Genomic DNA, 17,564 nt, shown 5'->3' on the forward strand with positions numbered 1-17,564 from the left:
GGCTCTGGGTACTGCAGTGTGTGTGGCTGGCAGGGATCTCAGCCTCCCTTCAGGACATAACAAATGTAGGACAGTTGACTCTGTCCTTGGGAGGTCCTGCTGGGCTGCAGGCTGCCCTCCCGTACGGCACAGCTCTCCCAGGGCATCTCTGTGTTATGCAGGAGCCCCATGGAGAAGACACCTCGGTGCTAAGGCCATTGAGATGCTGCTGGGTGGCTGCATGTGGGCAGCTGTCATGAGCCCTCTGTGTCCCTGGCTGGGAGGGCAGAGCTGAGATCCTCCTCAGGTACAATGAGATGGGGTGAGGGGTTTGGAGATTTGCACTGGGAAACTGCATTCCTCTGCTCCCAGCAGTGGCCTCTTTCTTTTGGGGGGAACACCCGAGTGCGATAGTCCTCCAGGTGAAAGAGCTGCCAGCAGAGGGCAGCTGAGAGCAGGGCTGATGGACAGAGCGGCTGTCCTCACTCTGCACTAAGGGACAGTCCCTGTGCCCAGTCTCAGCACCCACAAGGTTTCCCTTGCAGTGCAGCGGAAATGCCAGGCATTGCTGCATTCAAACCACTCCTCAGCTGTGCTGGGGCAACTAGAGCAGAAGGCACAACCCAAACTCCCCACAGCTCTGCTCTGTGGTCAGGTGAATCGGGAGCCAGAATGCTGAGAAGTTTTCTTATATCACAAGCAGAATTAATCTGAGAGCACCCTATGTTCCTATTTACCTGCTGGTGTAGAGCAGGATTGACCCCTGCAGAGCCCCCAGCAGAGCCTCCTGCTCCCTGGGGCACCCTCAGCCAGCACCAACCACAGATCATCAAAGCTCTTCCTGAAAAGTGAAAGGCAGTTTGGAAGCATTCTGTAAGAAATTGAATAGATTTTTCTGAAAGCAGTCTGCCCTAAGTTCTCCCTTCCTTTACCTCCTTGAACAGATCCCCATGCCCAGAGGGACACAATGTCCAACAGCAGCTCCATCTCACAGTTTCTTCTCCTGGTGTTTGCAGACACACGGGAGCTGCAGCTCTTGCACTTCTGGCTCTTCCTGGCCATCTACCTGGCTGCCCTCCTGGGCAACGGCCTCATCATCACCGCTGTAGCCTGTGACCACCGCCTCCACACCCCCATGTACTTCTTCCTCCTCAACCTTTCTTTTCTTGACCTGGGCTCCATCTCCAGCACTTTACCCAAATCCATGGCCAATTCCCTTTGGAACACCAGGGACATCTCATACTTGGGATGTGCTGCCCAGCTCTTTCTGTTTGTCTTTTTGATGTCAGCAGAATTGTATTTTCTAACCATCATGGCCTACAACCGCTACGTGGCCATCTGCAAACCCCTGCACTACGGGACCCTCCTGGGCAGCAGAGCTTGTGTCCACATGGCAGCAGCTGCCTGGGGCAATGGGTTTCTCAATGGTCTCCTGCACACTGCCAATACATTTTCACTACCCCTCTGTCAAGGCAATGCTGTGGACCAGTTCTTCTGTGAAATTCCTGAGATCCTCAAGCTCTCTTGCTGAGATGCCTACCTCAGGGAAGTTGGGCTTATTGTGGTTAGTCTCTTAGTAGCATTCAGCTGTTTTGTTTTCATTGTGCTGTCCTATGTGCAGATCTTGAGGGCCATGCTGAGGATCCCATCCGAGCAGGGTCGCCACAAAGCCATTTCCACGTGCCTCCCTCACCTGGCCGTGGTCTCCCTGTTAGTCAGCACTGCCATATTTACTTACCTGAAGCCCCCCCCATCTCCTCCCCATCTCTGGACTTGGTAACGGCACTGCTGTACTTGGTGGTGCCTCCAGCAGTGAACCCTCTCATCTACAGCATGAGGAACCAGGACCTCAAGGATGCCTTATGGAAACTGATCCAATGGGTGCTGTTTCACTGAGAATAACCTGCCTCCCCTCCTCTGCATGTTTCCCAGAGTTTATCTTATGGCACAATTCTGCTTTTTTCTCTCATGATAATTCTACTTAGAGAGAATTTGCTGGGTTTATCCTCCTTCTGTGGATGTTTAATCCTGTTGTGTCTGACCCTCGCACAACACTGTGTCACATGTGGCCCATCAAATTGTAGCTCTTCAATAAAAGGGGTCCTCCTGGCTGCAGTGCCTGAAGGCTGGGCTCTTCTTCCAAAGTTCCTTCCAAGAAAATGTCCAAGGAATTGGTCTTTTAAAATTTCTGTTCTGCTTTTATTCTCAGTGGTTTTGGGGTTAAGTGCATGGTAAGGTTGGGTTCCACTGGACCAAGTGTTCTGGTTTTAAAGGCTCTCTTCTTGGTGTCTAATGGCAGTGGAGATGGTCTATCAGCTCCCCATTCTCTCCCCAGCTTGCTTCTTGTATGATGGGACACATGGCATGTACCAGACTCTCTAGAAAATACTTTGGAGAAGTCAGAAGAGGAGACGATGGGGACTCCCCACATGCCCTGGGCTTGGAATGAATGGACACTCAGAAGGTGAAACACCCTCAAAGATTAAGTCCCCCAGAAATAAAGCGCTAAATTCTGGTACCTATGAAAAAGGACTCTGCAGTGCTATGGGAGTCAGCAGGGACTCAGCAGGCACAGGGAAGGGAGAGTGGAGAGCTGCAGGAGCTGCCTGAGGACCCTCAGGGCCAGGACGCTGGTGCTGTCCTGGGGAGTGGGGCTGGTGGCAGCAGAGGAGGGGGAAAATTCAGTCAGGTTTGGGGTTCACCTACAAGATGAATTCAGGAGAACCAGAGAGTGCCTAGCCTCTGTTTCCCCATGCCCTTGGAACCAGCACGAGCCGTGGGGCTGATGGGGAGCCTGAACCCCGCTGCCTGCCCCCCAGCAGCTGCTGTGGCCTTCAGAGGGGCTGGGGCTGTGGGGTGAGTGCCCAGAGCTCTGCAGCAGCCTGCGCTGGGCAGTGCCATGGAGCCAGCCCAGGCTGGGCTGCTCTGCTGGGCTGGGCTGGGCTGGGGAGAGGGCAGGGGAGGGGGGGAGAGGTGGGGAGGGTCTGGGCTGGGCTGGAAAGAGCCCGGGAGAGAAAACCACCAGTGCAGAGCTAAGGTGTGTGAGTGTGCAGGGTAGGGGCAGCCAGCACTCCCAGTGCAGAGCCAGGTGTCATGGTGAAGGAAGCAAGGCATCAAAGGTGCAGAAGAGAGGGTCCTGGTCTGTGCCATGTGCCCTGAACACGCTGGGAAAGCTGCCACAGGAAAACTGTCCCAGCCCAGTCCCACCCACTGGCCATTTCCATCTCCGGCCATACACCCCAGCCCTGAGGAGGATCCTTTGCTGCATGGTCACCCCCATCCTCCTCTGGGGCTTAGTGATACCCAACTCCACTGCCATTATTAATCAAAAGGAAACGAGTTTCCTACTGACACTCATTACACACCAAGTCCCAGAGCTCTTGCCACAGTTGGTCTCTCAGCCAAGCCTCTTCTCAGACAGCTCCAGCCCAATCAGGTGCTTGTCTCAACCAATTTTGAAAATCTCCATTGACTGAGATCTCCCCAGCTGGCCTGGGTCTTTGCTCCAGTGTTTAGCTCTGAGGGATTTCTGATAAACCCAGCTCTCTCAGCCTCTCCTTCTCCATTATGTGCTCCAGGCCCCAGCCATCCTTCCGGCCTCTGCAGGACTTGCTTCAGTCTGTCAGGATCTTCCTTGTGCTGCTGAGCCACAGGCTGGACACAGCAGTCCTGCTGTGCTGGTCCTGTAGTGGGTTAGCCTTGGCCAGCAGCCAGACACCCACCCAGCTGCTCACTCGCACCCCCAGCTCAAAAGTACAAAGGCAGAAGATAAGGTGGACTAGCTCATGCGTCAAGATAAAGACAGGGAGATCACTTACTCATTACTGTCATGGGCAAAGAAGAGTTGACTTGGGGAAGATCAATTGAATTTATTGCCAATTAAAAGAGATTCAGATAGAGAGAAAGCATAGCAAAAACATTCAAGACCGTTTCCCCACCCCACTCCTTCTTCCCAGGCTCAAATTACTCCATTGCTCCCAATTCTTCTACCCACCCCAACCCCAAGAGGAGCTGGGGGGATGGTGAATGGGGGTTATGGTCAGCACAGAACATCTCTGCCACTCCTTCCTCCTCACACTTCTCCCCTGCTCCAGCGTGGGCCCTCTCCACAGGATCCCACTGTGTTTGCCATCAGGGCTATGCGTTGTTCCTTTCTTTCCATCTTACTTTTCTCCTTCATACTCACAGAATGACAGAGTTGTTGAGATTGGAAGGGACCTCTGGAGTTCATCAAGTGCAACTCCCCAGCTGAGACACGGTCAGCTAGAGCAGGTTGCTCAGGACCTTGTCTAGGTGGGTCTGGAATACCTCCATGGATGGAGGCTCCTCAGCCTCTCTGGGCAACCTGTTCCAGTGTTTGACCACCCTGAGAGTGAAAAAGTGTTTTCTTGGGTTCAGATGGAATGTCATGTGTTTTTATCTGTGTCCTCCACCTCTTGTCTTGTCAGTGGGAACTACTGAGAAGACTTTGTTTCCCTTGTCTTCATTCCTTCCCATCAGGTATTTATGCAGATTCATAATATCCCCCAAGAAATTTTTTCTCCTGGAAAATTAGTGAAAAAATTAATTTTTTCTCTAATTTTTCTCTGGAGTGCTCCATACAGGATAGACATGGACCTGTTGGAGTGGGTCTAGGGAGGGCCACAAAAATGATCAGAGGGATGGAACACCTCTGCTATGAGGAAAGGCTGAGAGAGTTGGGGTTGTTCAGCCTGGAGAAGCAAAGGCTCTGCAACTGCTGCCTTTCAGTAATTAAAGGGGGCTTAGAAGAAAGATGGGGACAGACTTTTTAGTAGGGCCTGTAGTGATAGGACAAGGGGTAACGGTTTTAAACTAAAAGAGGGGAGATTCAGACTAGATACAAGGAAGAACTTTTTTATGATGAGGGCAGTGAAACACTGGCACAGGTTGCCCAGAGAGGTGGTAGATGGCCCATCGCCGGAACCATTCAAGGTCAGGTTGGACAGGGCATTAGCTGTGAAAAGCAGCTGGATGTGTTGCTTGGGGATTCACAGCTTTGGCAAATCCCCAGAAAACCACCGCTTTGTGTTAGAAGCAAAAGGCAGGGAGGACAAAAAGACATTTGTAAAGCCTAGGTACACAGTGAGGTGGGGAAGCTGGGGGGTGGCCAAAGTCTGCAGGAGAACTGCTGCAGGCATGGGACAGCATGGAAGAGCCCATGGTGGAGATGACTGAGGGCCTTGGTGGGGCTGGGACTTGCGCAACACAACCAAGGTCTCTCTCCTCTCAGCTATGAATATCATCACTGCCACCAAGAGCCACGAGGGGACACCATTTCCTTACAACCCCATGGCCTTGGTGCCTCCTCATCCCCCCCTAGAGTCCAGGCAGTCCTAGGGTTGTCCTGCACTCGTCATCGCACACCCCCACATCACACTGCTCCATGAAGAGCCCTGAGCAACGCATGAGGAAAAGGATCTCCCTTCCCAGGTGCCAGGGATCAGAGCTTGCCCATCCTTCTGGATGAAACCCATCAAGGGCTGACGTGGCAGCAGAGCCACCTGCACATTGCCTTGGTCACCTGGAACCAGTGCTGACCTCTTGCCACTTTAAGGCAGCCCCCAGGGAGGGGTACCTCCAGCCGTGCTTCCCTTCATGGCTTCACCTGTGATGGCCCTCAGGGGGCCCACTGACACCCTCAGAGTCCTGGAGATTTGAATCACATTTTAAAGGCTTCTTCAGCGGCTTGTTCCATCTCCTTTCGGTAGCTGCAGTTCAGGAACTTGGCAGCAGAGGGCTCCTGGAAATGCAGATACCCTAACATGCCATGGCCCTCTGCAGTTTTCTTTAATGCCTCCCTTCTTGGGTGGTTCATTAGGGAGAGTTCAGGAGTATAGTCTAAATGAGAAGATGTCAAGGACAAATAACATTTTTAAAAGATTTATGCATTTCATTATTTTTCTGCTTACAGAATAAATGATATAGACAGTCTCCAAGTCATATTGATCCCGAGGGTCTCATGATGAAGTATGAACATGCGGGAAAAGTAAGACCCTTTTTGTCAGACACTCTAGAGACACTCTTCATCCCACCCACCCCAACCTGCCATTTCTCTCACCGGTCACCTGAAACTCACATCACTCATGTTAAAATCAAAGCTTTTCCCACTCAGGCTGGAGCTGAATGTCTCAGCCTCCATTTCCTTCTGCTTTCCTTGGAGAAGTGGCTGCACAGAGACACAGCATTTCTCTTAGTTAACAAGAACAAAAACAAAAAAAGGAAGAGTGGTTCAGTGAAGAATAAAAAAAACATTCCTCAGGTGTCTATGAAGTCCAAGTTGCCTCCACTAAATCCCACTTGTACTTTTGAGGGGAAAATCTTCAGTGAGATTAGTAGGAAAGGACAGAGAGAAAGGCAATGAAGGAGTTGGCTACAGAGACAGTCAGGAGACAGGAGCAGCAAGCTTTCAACTGCCTGAAGCTCCAAGCAGCACCTGGGTACTTGGGAGGGGTCTGAGGGAATGGAGAGTAATGGGAGGAGGAAAACCAGAGGGACACTCAAAAAGGCATCTGTGCAGACAGTCTGCTGGAGAAGATGACTTGAGAAAGGGTCAGTTGAATCAGGACATGTGGGAATACCTAGAAGATTAGTGAGATTCAGTACACTCCATACTGGACAGAGCAGTGGCCAAGCAAGTGCCGGGAAGATCAAGGTTTCTTCTCCCGAGAGCAGTACACATCCTGGAGAGTTTCATGATGGCAGCACAGGAAAACATTCTCTCTCTCTGAAAAGTATTCAAACATTTCAGCTGATGAAAATGTTCCTATACTACATAAATGTTGAGAAAATGTCCTCATCTTTGCAGGCCGAGCTCAGTTCCTGACCAGAAGCCTCCAGTGCCACTTCAGGAGGTCCTGGTGTGCCTGATACACTCACCTGGGACTGGGAGTGACCACAAGGGGCTGTGGGAGACCTGGACCCTCCAATGGAAACTGCAGATGGAGGGTGGCACCAGGCATCTGTGCTCCTGTAACTCAACACACCCTGGTTTCCAAAATTGTTCTTAAAAAAAAAAAAGGCACTCCTATTTCTAAATTCCTCCTTCTGAAGTGAGTCTCTGCACCCACCTCTTCTCTGCTTCCATTACCTATGGAGCTTCCTCTTCCAAGAAGTTCCCTCTTCACCCAAGCTGGTCTTGTCAGCTATGTACTCACTGCTGCTCTTTGTGAGTGATTCTCTCAATAAAGACCAGCTGTACTGAGTCATGCTGCCCTTCACTGCTGCCTATGGGATGCCCACTAAAAGCCCCCTGAACAGGCCAAAGTCTTCCCCTCTGGGGTCTGACACCTGCACTCTGCTCCTCTCCCTTCTCAGGCTGCTCAAGAGCTGCACCCCCCTATTTCATGGCCTCTACAGTCAAGGATGACCCTGGTGTTCAGGTCCCTGACCACTCTTCTTGGTTTGCAAGGACCTGATCCAGGTGAGCATCATCTCTGTTGGTCCAGCTGGTGGCTTTGCAAAGAAATTGCTCCAACACCCTCCAGAAACCTATTGGGCTGTTTTCACAGTGCTGTGTTCCCCCTCCAATGAATGTCAGGGTCATTAAAGTTCCCAGAAAGAGCCCCATGTCACTGATCTGGAGACCTCCTGGAGTTGCTTAAGTAAGAGCCTGTCCACCTCCTCCCCTTGATCACCAGTTCCTTATCTCCCACCACAATGTCGCCCTAACCAGCCTCTCCTCCGATCCTCACCCACAAGGACTCACCCAACCTGTTGACTTTCCCAGCAAGGAGCTCCATACATCCAAGCAACTCCTTCACACAGAAAGTATTCCTCTTCTGGTGCTCCCAGCCTGTGCCTCGTGAAGAACCTGTATCCATCCATAGCAGCACACCAGCTGTGGGAGGTGTCCCACTGTGCCTCAGAAGTCACAGCTTGTGACAGACCTCGGGGCTCCAGCTCCTCCTGGCTGTTCCCAGTCAGAGGAGAGTGTTGCACATCTGGGCTGCAGCCCCTGAGTTGTGGCTCCAGGCCAGCCTCACCCTTGTCATGCTGAACAGGGACACCAAGCACCCAAGAGCCCATGTACGCAAAAGCTTTGCTGCATGGCAGAGACATGCTGGAGCGGATGGCAGACGGCATTGTAAGAAAGACTTGAGGTGCCCCAAAAGAGAGCAATGCCTGCTGTCCCCAAGGTCCGAGAGCAACAGGGCTGGGCTGGGCAGCCCTGGCAGGAGAGGCCATTGCTGCCTGTGGTGTCCCTGCAGCCCCGGAGGGCCTTTGGTGGAGAGAGGCACTGATCTCCTGGAAGGACAAGGTGCTGCTGAAAGCGTCCTTGGGTGTGGACATCCTGTGATCTACGCCCACTCGAAATTCACTGGGCTCTTTGAAGACTGTATCGTCAAGAGGGTGAGTAAAGGATGGGGCAGAGGAGAACAAGGAGAAGCTGAGAACATAGGCCCACAAGTGGAGAGCCCAGTGCAATGTGCTTCTTATCATGCGGTGCTTTGCATCTCCTGGATAAGAGATGGGACAGGGCTGGCCTCACTGCAGGGGTGGCAATCAGTCACTTGCACACAAGCACCGAAGGAATCCGAGATGCCGCCTGAGGTGTCTGTCACGCACCCGCTCGGAGGGGACATGGCTTCCCTGCAGGTCCTGTGCTGTCCCTGCCAGCCACACGCAGTTTTGGTGGAGAGCCTTGGCGTCTCACAGAGCCCTACAGGCCTGTATTTGGCCATTCAATGAGCAGCTGCCCTGAATTAGGTTAGGCTCCATGGGGCTGTGTGAGACAACTCTTGTTACAGGCAACGGACAGCTAGTCAATACAGCTAAAGGAGGGGAGAAAGAAAAAGACTTCCCTCTCCCTCTGGCACAGAACTCCATTTGGTCAGCTGGACACGTCTCTAGGTGGCCCTGAACAGCGTGAGTAGGGACAGGGGGTGATGTCCTAAATGTGGGCATCTGCCGTCATTTCACCTGGCATCCTCACCAGGCTGCAGGATGATGCCATCAGTGACCATGGGACCACAGAAAAGGAGTGCAGGTACCTATTTTTAGCAGACAGCATGACTGAAGCAAGAGGAATTTCACCTCCTGTGGGTTTGTGGCAGGCAAAGGAGGGAGCTGAGGTCCCTTCCAGCCCCAGGACTACAACTCCAGGAGGAGATGCCTCCATTGCCTCAGCTGATTGCCTTCTCTCAGCATGGGTAAAGGAGATGCCTCCCTGCCACTGCCCAGGTGTCCTGTCTCATGATGGGCCAAGGAAGGGGGATTCTCAGACCTAACTGTGTCTCGGAGAGGAGAAAGGGCACTGCTGCAAAGAAACGTCTCTGCGGAGGTGAGACAGGCAACATGGGTGATTCCTTCAGTCTCTTCCCAAGGAGGTTCCTGGAGAGCCCCAGGGACACCTGGAGGGAGCGCCGAGTGGGGTGGGGGGCAGAGCAAGTGACGTCTTGGGCAGGTCCTCTCCTCCTGGGCTAAGACAGGCTCCTGGGATGGAGGGAGCTCATGGGAAGCAGGCAGCAGTGCAGAGAGACAGCTCTGCCAAGGAGCAACTCCTCTGCCAAGCGCAGCAGGGCTCTGGGAAAAGGCGTAGGGCAGAGAGAGATTAAAGGCAGGCTGAAGTGGGAGGAGAGAGGCGAGCTGCAAGGGAAGAAATCTTTCCAGCCCTTGTCACGGTAAGTCTCTTGGGGCAGGGCAATGCAGCTGCCGTTCCTGGAAGGGTCTCCTAAAGCGTTCATAGCCTCCAGCCTACGGGATCTGTCAGGAGGCCTCCCAGCCCAGGGGTCATGGTAGACAAGGGGGAAGGGGTGAAGGCAGGGTGTGCAGCCAGAGCTGCCCAGGGCATTTCAGGGGGACATTTCCAGAGGAAGACCGTGGCAGGGGATCCCTTGAAGGTAAAGAGCTTTTCTGAGGCTATGCTTTCAGTTTCCTGCTGTTTCAGGAAAAGGGGAAAGGCGCTGCTACCTTTGGAGAGGCAGACTGAGAGTCCTGAGCTGCCACCCTGAGAGATCAGTAGGTCTGGTGGGAGGCAAGTCAACTGCTTCCATCCCCTCCTCTACCTCCAGAGAGCAGCAGCATCACCTTTGCTGTCCTCAGCAGGGTTTCTCTGACCTGCTCCTCACTGCCTGCAAACGGGGAGTACCTCTAGAGAGTGCCTGGAATGGGGAGGTTTCTTCAGGTCAGAGCTGAGCAGACAGGAGTTGGTGATGGGGTCTGTGATCCCTGACAGGGGGAAAACAGTTCCCACCAGGGATAGCTCCAGGCTGCAAACACATGGGCAGAGTGTTGTAGGAAACTCCAACCAGCAATGTCATGGGAGGGAGCCTTTGGAAAGCTCCCTGTCATCCTCTCCAATGCAGACACCTTCCTCTAAGCAAGACCCCTGCTCTCGTCTCCCACCCAGCACAGCCTCTGCCCTCAAGGCTGTGTGGTCCAGGGCAGGAGTTGCCTCCTCTGCAGCCAGAGCTCTGGCACAGCAGAGGGGCTTCTCCCGTGACACGGGGCCGCTTCCCTCTGCAGGGCAAAGGGGCTGAGAGCGACTGCCCGGGGCTTTTGCTAACCGGGAGGTGCTGAGCTCTGCTGGGTGAGGAGAAGGCTTTCCTGAGTGCCTGGCTGCCTCTCCTCTCCTTGCTTCCCTTAGGAGGAGAGTCACAGGGTTTTCCTTTGTTTCTCCACCTGCTTGTGCTGCTCTTCTTCCTGCTCTTGGGGTCTCTGGCAGTAACAGTGGTGGTGTGGGGCAAGGGGTGGGGGTGCTGAGTGCCTGCTCTGGCCCTGACCTGGAGGGCGCTGCCCTGGAGGTGTGTCCATGGGACCAAGGTGCCCAATCCCTCTCTTAGTTTTCCAGGCCTGAGACACTGCTTCCCTTAGCACTCATCACCTTCAGACACCTGATCATGCTGGACAGGGAGTCCTGCGGGGCTGTGAGCATCACTCCAGAAGGGCACAGCTCTCCTGTAGGACCTTGGTGATGTCTGAGAGCACCTGATCTGCCCATGCCAATCAGCATCCTTGTCCTGTGCTCTCCATCATACTCTGCAGAGCTGTGCTGGAAAGGAGAGGTGTTTTGAAATCTGCACCTTGAACAGGACCCCTCTGCTCCCAGGACAGTCCAGTGGCTTTTCTGGAGCAACCTCTGTGTGCAGTCCTCCTCCAGCTGCAAGCACAGAGCAGCTGGGCACCAGGCTGATGGACAGAGCAGCCCTCCTAGATGGGAGCACTGACCCAGGTTTACACTGAGAGCAATGGGGCAACGGGGGAATTTTTTCAGGTCTCCCTGTTTGTCAGCACTTGACTTTTGCCTACCTGAAGCCCCCCTCTCCATCTCCTCCCCATCCCTGGATCTGGTGGTGGCAGTTCTTTACTCAGTGGTGCCTCCAGCAGTGAACCCCCTCATCTACAGCATGAGGAACACAGACATCAAAGAGGCCCTGCGGAAACTCTTTGAACACAGACTACTGCAGCATCAGTAAGGTGGCCATCATCCTCAGGAAAAGCTCGCGTGATCATATATTTCTTGGTTTTGTTTATTTTATGTCATATATTACTTCCACTTAAGTAATATTGTTATTACCCACCTGCCCGTTTTTTCTGACGCAAAAGACCCCACATAGATATGGAGCCAGGCTCCCTGTCTAGGGAAACACAATAAAGAAACCAGCAGAAAATTCTTTGACTCTGCTCCCATCTCGTACAACTCCTCTGGAGCTGGGGGTGCAGCCCCAGCATACAAGAGCGGTCAAGGAGCCACGAGCCCAGCTGCCACATGGAGGAGCAGGCACTTGTGGACCTCGGGGCTGCCCCTCACTGCCTCAGTGGGCAGATCCTTTCTGCCACCTTCACGTTGGGGCTGCTGCTTCCCTGGAGCCATGGCTGTGGACAACAGCAGGACCTGGTCTCTTCAGAGCAGCACTGCCAGCTCAGGGGCCTGTGGAGAGCGTTGGGTGGGAACCAAGACAAGTTGGCCAGGGGAAAGGGGTGGCCAGGAAAAAGAGCAAGGGAGCATTTCTGCGCCTGCAGGGGGGAATCCATAAGAAAGAGAAACCTCTTTCTGCAGGCATCCACTTGGGGCACGCTGCTCTGTGCCCTGGCCAGGACTCTTGTGCTGGCGTGGGAAGGGGGACTGGCAAAGATGGGGCATGGTCAGTCTGTGGCATCTCCTGGACCAGAGACCATGCTTCCTGCAGTTTCCCTAACCTCCATTTCCTCATGCCAGGGTGAGCCTCCAGCCCTGAGGCTGATGGGGAGGCTGACCCGTCTCTGCTCCCTTCAGAGGGGCTGGGGCTGTGGGCTGTGGGGGGCACTGCCGTGGGGCCAGCCCAGGCTGGGCTGCTCTGTGGGGCTGGGCTGGTGAGAGGGCAGGGGAGATGGGAAGAGCCAGGAAAGGTCTGGGCTGGTCTGCAAAGTGCCCAGGAGAGGACACCACCAATGTTAGCTGAGCTGTGTGACCAGTTCGTGGAGAACTGTCTCCCATGGCAGGGACCCCATGCTGGAGCAGGGGAAGAGTGTGAGGAGTCCTCCCCCTGAGGATGAAGGAGCAGCAAAGACAACGTGTGGTGAACTGACCACAACCCCCATTCCCTGTCCCCCTGCACCGCTCGCAGGAGAGGAGGTAGAGAAAATCGGGAGGGAAGCTGAGCCCAGGAAGAAGGAAGGGGTAGGGGGAAGGTGTTTTAAGATTGTTCTTTTGTCTCATTATCTTACTCTGACTTTTGACTGGCAATAAATGAAATTAATTTCCTTGAGTTGAGTCTGTTTTGCTCATGACAGGAATTGATTGTGATCTCGCTGTCCTTATCTTGACCCACGAGCCTTTTGTCATATTTTTCTCCCCCTGTCCAGCTGAGGAGGGGGACTGATACAGTGGCTTGGCAGGCACCTGGCATCCAACCAGCGTCAACCCACCACAGAAGTAGAACATTTCCTTCCCTTTAAATTGTTTCCTTAATTTCTTCGTTGCTTCATTTTATTTTTTTGACATTTTCTGAATTGTTCTGTCGTAATCAGGCCTATAACATTAAAACCAGTATGTTTGTGTCTCACATGGAGTTCAGTGCCCTCAAACACTCCCTGCCCAGGACTGGCCTTGCCACTGCTCGCCCTTTCACACAGCCGGTCACACTCTGAGGGGCTGAGCTCTCTCAACCGTTCCAGAGAAGAAGGGTGACCGTCTTCAGAGAAACGCTCTCTTTCTGCATGGCCAACATATTTGTGTTACCAGCACTTCTGGAAGGAGTCCCGAAATCAGCAAGACACACTCCCTTCACATTCCCTCCGCGGTGCGTGAATTGTCACCCTATTTTAGGTGCAGAAAGGGACAAGATTGTCCTTACCCAACACCAAACACCTCAACGCAGGTGTCTACCTCTAATCGAGTTGCCTAGGCTTCCCTTTGCAGTAAATGGAGAGACAGAAGATGTCTCAACCGAGATGCCTGGAGATTTCCTGGTGACCAACTAATGCTCCAGAAGGGAGCCCTGGGTCACATTTCCAAGCACCTTATGGGTACATCTGTAACCCTGGGGCAGCTCAGACAGCAACAGCCTCTGCATGTGGGCAAATGAATCCAGACCTGAACGTAGGTCTTAGTCTTCAGTTGAAACCTACTTAAAACTTATTCTAGGCAACAGCTGAAAAGAATCTTCATTTGCAGAATGTCAGGTATTTTGGCTGAGTGGTAATACTGTTTTCCTCTTTTCATTTTTGTATTTGGGAGGACCACATGAGCACAGTACATTACTTCCCCTCTGCCAGCATATTTATATGCAGCTGTTCATCAAAATACATTTCCTACCAGTGCTCTCAGTGGAGAAATTTTCTTCTGAAAAACTACTCTATCTATAGTGACCTATTTCCCATCTCTTCTTCAGCCTCTCTGCCCTTTCTCCTTCCTGTACCTCGTTTGTCTTTACAGAGAACTCCAGGTAAAGATTGATTGAGTAATTCAATGTGGGAGATATTTCTGGGCATCATCCAGTTCCCCTCCCTGCCCCCGACTCAATGGAGGGCTCCCCCCAGTTATGTGTCGTCCACAAACACGTCGAGGGTGAACTCTGTCCCATTGTCCAGGCCACCACTAAAGATGTCAGACAGCATTGGCCCCAGCACTTCTCTGGGAGGGACGCCTCTAGAAACTGGCCATCAGTTGGACTTTCTAACAAGGATCCTTATGTTCCCCCCAGCCACCATGACATTTCAAAGCCAAAGGGCAGCAGCCTTGCAATGACAGCAGCCATTTCCCCCAGCCCCCTTGGGTGCATCCCCTCTGCTCCCAGGCACTTGCCTGTGTCCAGCTGGCACTAGTGCTCCCCAGCTGCAGCCTGCTCTCACATGGCTGAAGCTTTGCTACCCCAGAGGCTGCTGGGGGACTCAAGGGCCAGGGAGACTTGGGGGCAGATCTTACCAGGCAAGGGGTGGGGAAATGAGGGAATGAGATCCTCAGCCTCTTCCATGCCTGTGCAAGGCCTTTTTGGACAGCACTGGAGGTCCAAGTAATTGAATCTTGCTTTGATTTGTGTCCCTCACTGTCAGGAGAGTACCTCAGGCCAAATTAGCCTCAGATCCACACTTGGCACATCACCTTGGAGGGGTTTCACTTGGGAAGAAGAGCCCAGGAATGAGGAGCTCAGCTTCATGGTGAAAAACATTTTCCTTATCTCCAGGCTGAATGCTCAGTGGTATTTTCCTCCCAATATGCACCATCATTAAGAGCCTGGCTCTGTATTCCCCATGACCTCCTTGAAGTCACTAGCAGGCTGGGCTGAGGTCCCCCTCAGCCTTCTCTTCTCAAGGCTGGACAAGCCCAGCTCCCTCAGCCTCTCCTCACCAGCAAAGTGCTTCAATCCCTGCCTGTCCTGCAGGCCCTTTGTTAAACCCACTACAGCTTGCCAATATCATCCCAGAATTGAGGATCTGAAACCTGGACAGAATATTCCAGAGAATCCCTTCCCTCCATCTCCTGGCCATGCTCCTGATCACACAGCCCAGGATGCTGGCTGCCTCCCTTGCTGCCAGGGCTCATGACCGCCTCCTGTCCAGCTTGCTGACCACCAAGACCTTTCCCACAGGGCTGCTCCCAGCCAGGCAGCCCCCAGACTGTGCCATTGCCAGGGTGAGTCCCCTGCAGGGGCAGAAACTGGCATTTGTCCTTGCGGCATTTCATGAGGTTCCTGCGAATATGCGCTCTCCTCCTTGAACCTCTTCACTGAGCACAGAGGCCTGGGAGACCTTTTCACTAATGACTCAGGCAAAGAAGGCCTTGAGTCCCTCAGCCCCATTGCTGGCTCCTGATTATTAGATCACTGTTATTGTTCAGCAGCAGCCCTGCATTTGCCTTGTTCAGCCTTGGTCTCTAACACAGCAATTGATGCTCTTCTCTTTGCTCCTGACTTTTCTTGCAGCCCCCAACTCCAGGTGGTCACCCCCTGGCAGCTGCTTCGTGCCCCCTGTCAGTGCTCTGTTGGCACTGCGGGGCAAAGGGTGTATTCCGTGCGAGGAACAGTTTCTCTTGCATGATCTCCATGACATCCCTTTGTGCCCTGTCCCCCTTCTGTTCCTCCTACTTGAGACAGCCTCCCCCAGGTCCTGGAACCTACCCAGCCCTATCTGCACCCCATGTAAGATTTTGCAGATTGCCCTGCCCCGGGGTCTGCCAGGGTCTGGACAAGGAGAGAGGTCAAGCAGGGCTGGCCGTTCCCCCAGTACAGGCCCTGAGCCCAGCAGGAGGAGGCAAAAATGGCCATGCAGCCAAATTCACCCATAAACCTGTGGAGAGTAGAGAGTGCTGCAAGTGGACAAATAGGGAGGGCACCAGTGAAATCTCCCTCCAGTCCCATTCCTAACACATCGCCCCATGCCCTCCTTCCCTCAGCCCATGGAGAACACCAGCACAACAGCACGGCCTTGTGGGGGGCAACTTCCTCAGCCTGTTCCTGAGCTCAGCTTTGGAAGAAGAGCCCAACCTCCAGACACCGGCACTAAGGAAATCCCCTTTTATTATAGAGATGTGACATGGGAGGCCACTGTACCATCAGGACAGACATGCGCGCATAGACAGACTGGGTTCATGCCTCTGGAGAAGCGGAGTGCATGCAGACATTCCTAGAGAAACAGAATTATCACAGATAAAATGCCCAAAGCACAGGAGATTCCCCAAATACATTGGAAATCACTTGTGAAGAGACACGGGCAGCTTATTGCTGCTGAAAGACTACGGATTGAATGAGCTTCTTCAGTGCCTCCTTGAGCTCCTGGTTCCTCATGCTGTAGATGAGAGGGTTCACTGCTGGAGGCACCACCAAGTACAGCAGTGCCGTTACCAAGTCCAGAGATGGGGAGGAGATGGGGGGGGGCTTCAGGTAAGTAAATATGGCAGTGCTGATAAACAGGGAGACCATGGCCAGGTGAGGGAGGCACGTGGAAAAGGCTTTGTGGCGTCCCTGCTCAGAGGGCATCCTCAGCGCGGCCCTGAAGATCTGCACTTGGACAGCACGATGAAAACAAAGGACACAAACGCCACAAACACACTAACCACAAGAAGCCCAGCCTCCCTGAGGTAGGAATGTGAGCAGGAGAGCTTGAGGATGTGGGGGATTTCACAGAAGAACTGGTCCACAGCCTTGCCTTGGCAGAGAGGGAGTGAAAATGTATTGGCAGTGTGCAGGAGACCATTGAGAAACCCAGTGCCCCAGGCAGCTGCTGCCATGTGGACACAAGCTCTGCTGCCCAGGAGGGTCCCATAGTGCAGGGGTTTGCAGATGGCAACGTAGCAGTTGTAGGCCATGATGGTGAGAAGGCAATACTCTGCTTCTACCAAGAAGGCAAACAGAAAGATCTGGACAGAACATCCAACGTAGGAGATGTCCCTGGTGTTCCAGAGGGAATTGGCCATGGATCTGGGGACAGTGGTGGAGATGGAGCCCAGGTCAAGTAAAGAAAGGTTGAGGAGGAAGAAGTACATGGGGGTGTGGAGGTGGTAGTCACAGGCTGTGGCGGTGATGATGAGGCCGTTGCCCAGGAGGGCAGCCAGGTAGATGCCCAGGAAGAGCCAGAAGTGCAAGAGCTGCAGCTCCCGTGTGTCCATGAATGCCAGCAGGAGGAACTCGGTGGTGGAGCTGATGTTGGACATCTGCTACCTCTGTTCATGGGGTCCTTTTCTTAGAGGAAGAGTCAATGAAGACCTAGTGGAGACTTCTCTGAGCAAAATCAAAGCCTTTTTCCTAATTCATCACCCTGCTTCACTCTGCCCCCCCCCGCCTACTCCTTTTCCAGGAGACCTTCCTTCAGCTCAGTGGCTGCTGCCCTGGCTGAGCATAGTGTGGGGAGCAGGGCCTCTGCCTCACACTGGCTGAGCATGCCATGAGGAGCAGGGCCTCTGCCCACTGGCTGCTGAGGAGTCACCCCTGCACTGCAGCAGTGGGTTCATGGGAAGAGTGTTGGTAAGTGTCAGTTCTGGTGTTCGACTTCGTAAGATGAAACTGCTCCTAGTGCAGAAGGCTTTGTCAACATCTGCAATCTCAGTACTAAGGAATGGGGATAGCAGAAGGCAGTTTGAAAGGTTTGGGGGTTTTAGAGCTCCCCCCATCTCACCTGGTGAGTTTTCTTGGATTTCAGAAAGCCTCAGC

At 53.3% G+C, this 17,564-nt stretch overlaps 1 protein-coding gene across 1 annotated transcript in view; it reads right to left on the reverse strand.

Moving 5' to 3' along the window:
* LOC309603526 (olfactory receptor 14A16-like) overlaps positions 1-17,068 on the reverse strand; it is a gene marked incomplete at both ends in the record, with an annotated part of 35,404 nt that extends 18,336 nt beyond the window's left edge. The window contains one exon of the mRNA XM_082338350.1: positions 16,954-17,068. Within this exon, the coding sequence (XP_082194476.1) occupies positions 16,954-17,068 (115 nt within the window). The remainder of the gene's footprint in view (positions 1-16,953) is intronic.
* Between the last annotated feature and the right edge of the window lie 496 nt (positions 17,069-17,564).

This window comes from Platalea leucorodia, assembly GCF_965183815.1.
Source record: "Platalea leucorodia genome assembly, contig: HAP1_HAP1_SCAFFOLD_119, whole genome shotgun sequence".
Taxonomy (NCBI): Eukaryota; Metazoa; Chordata; class Aves; order Pelecaniformes; family Threskiornithidae; genus Platalea; species Platalea leucorodia.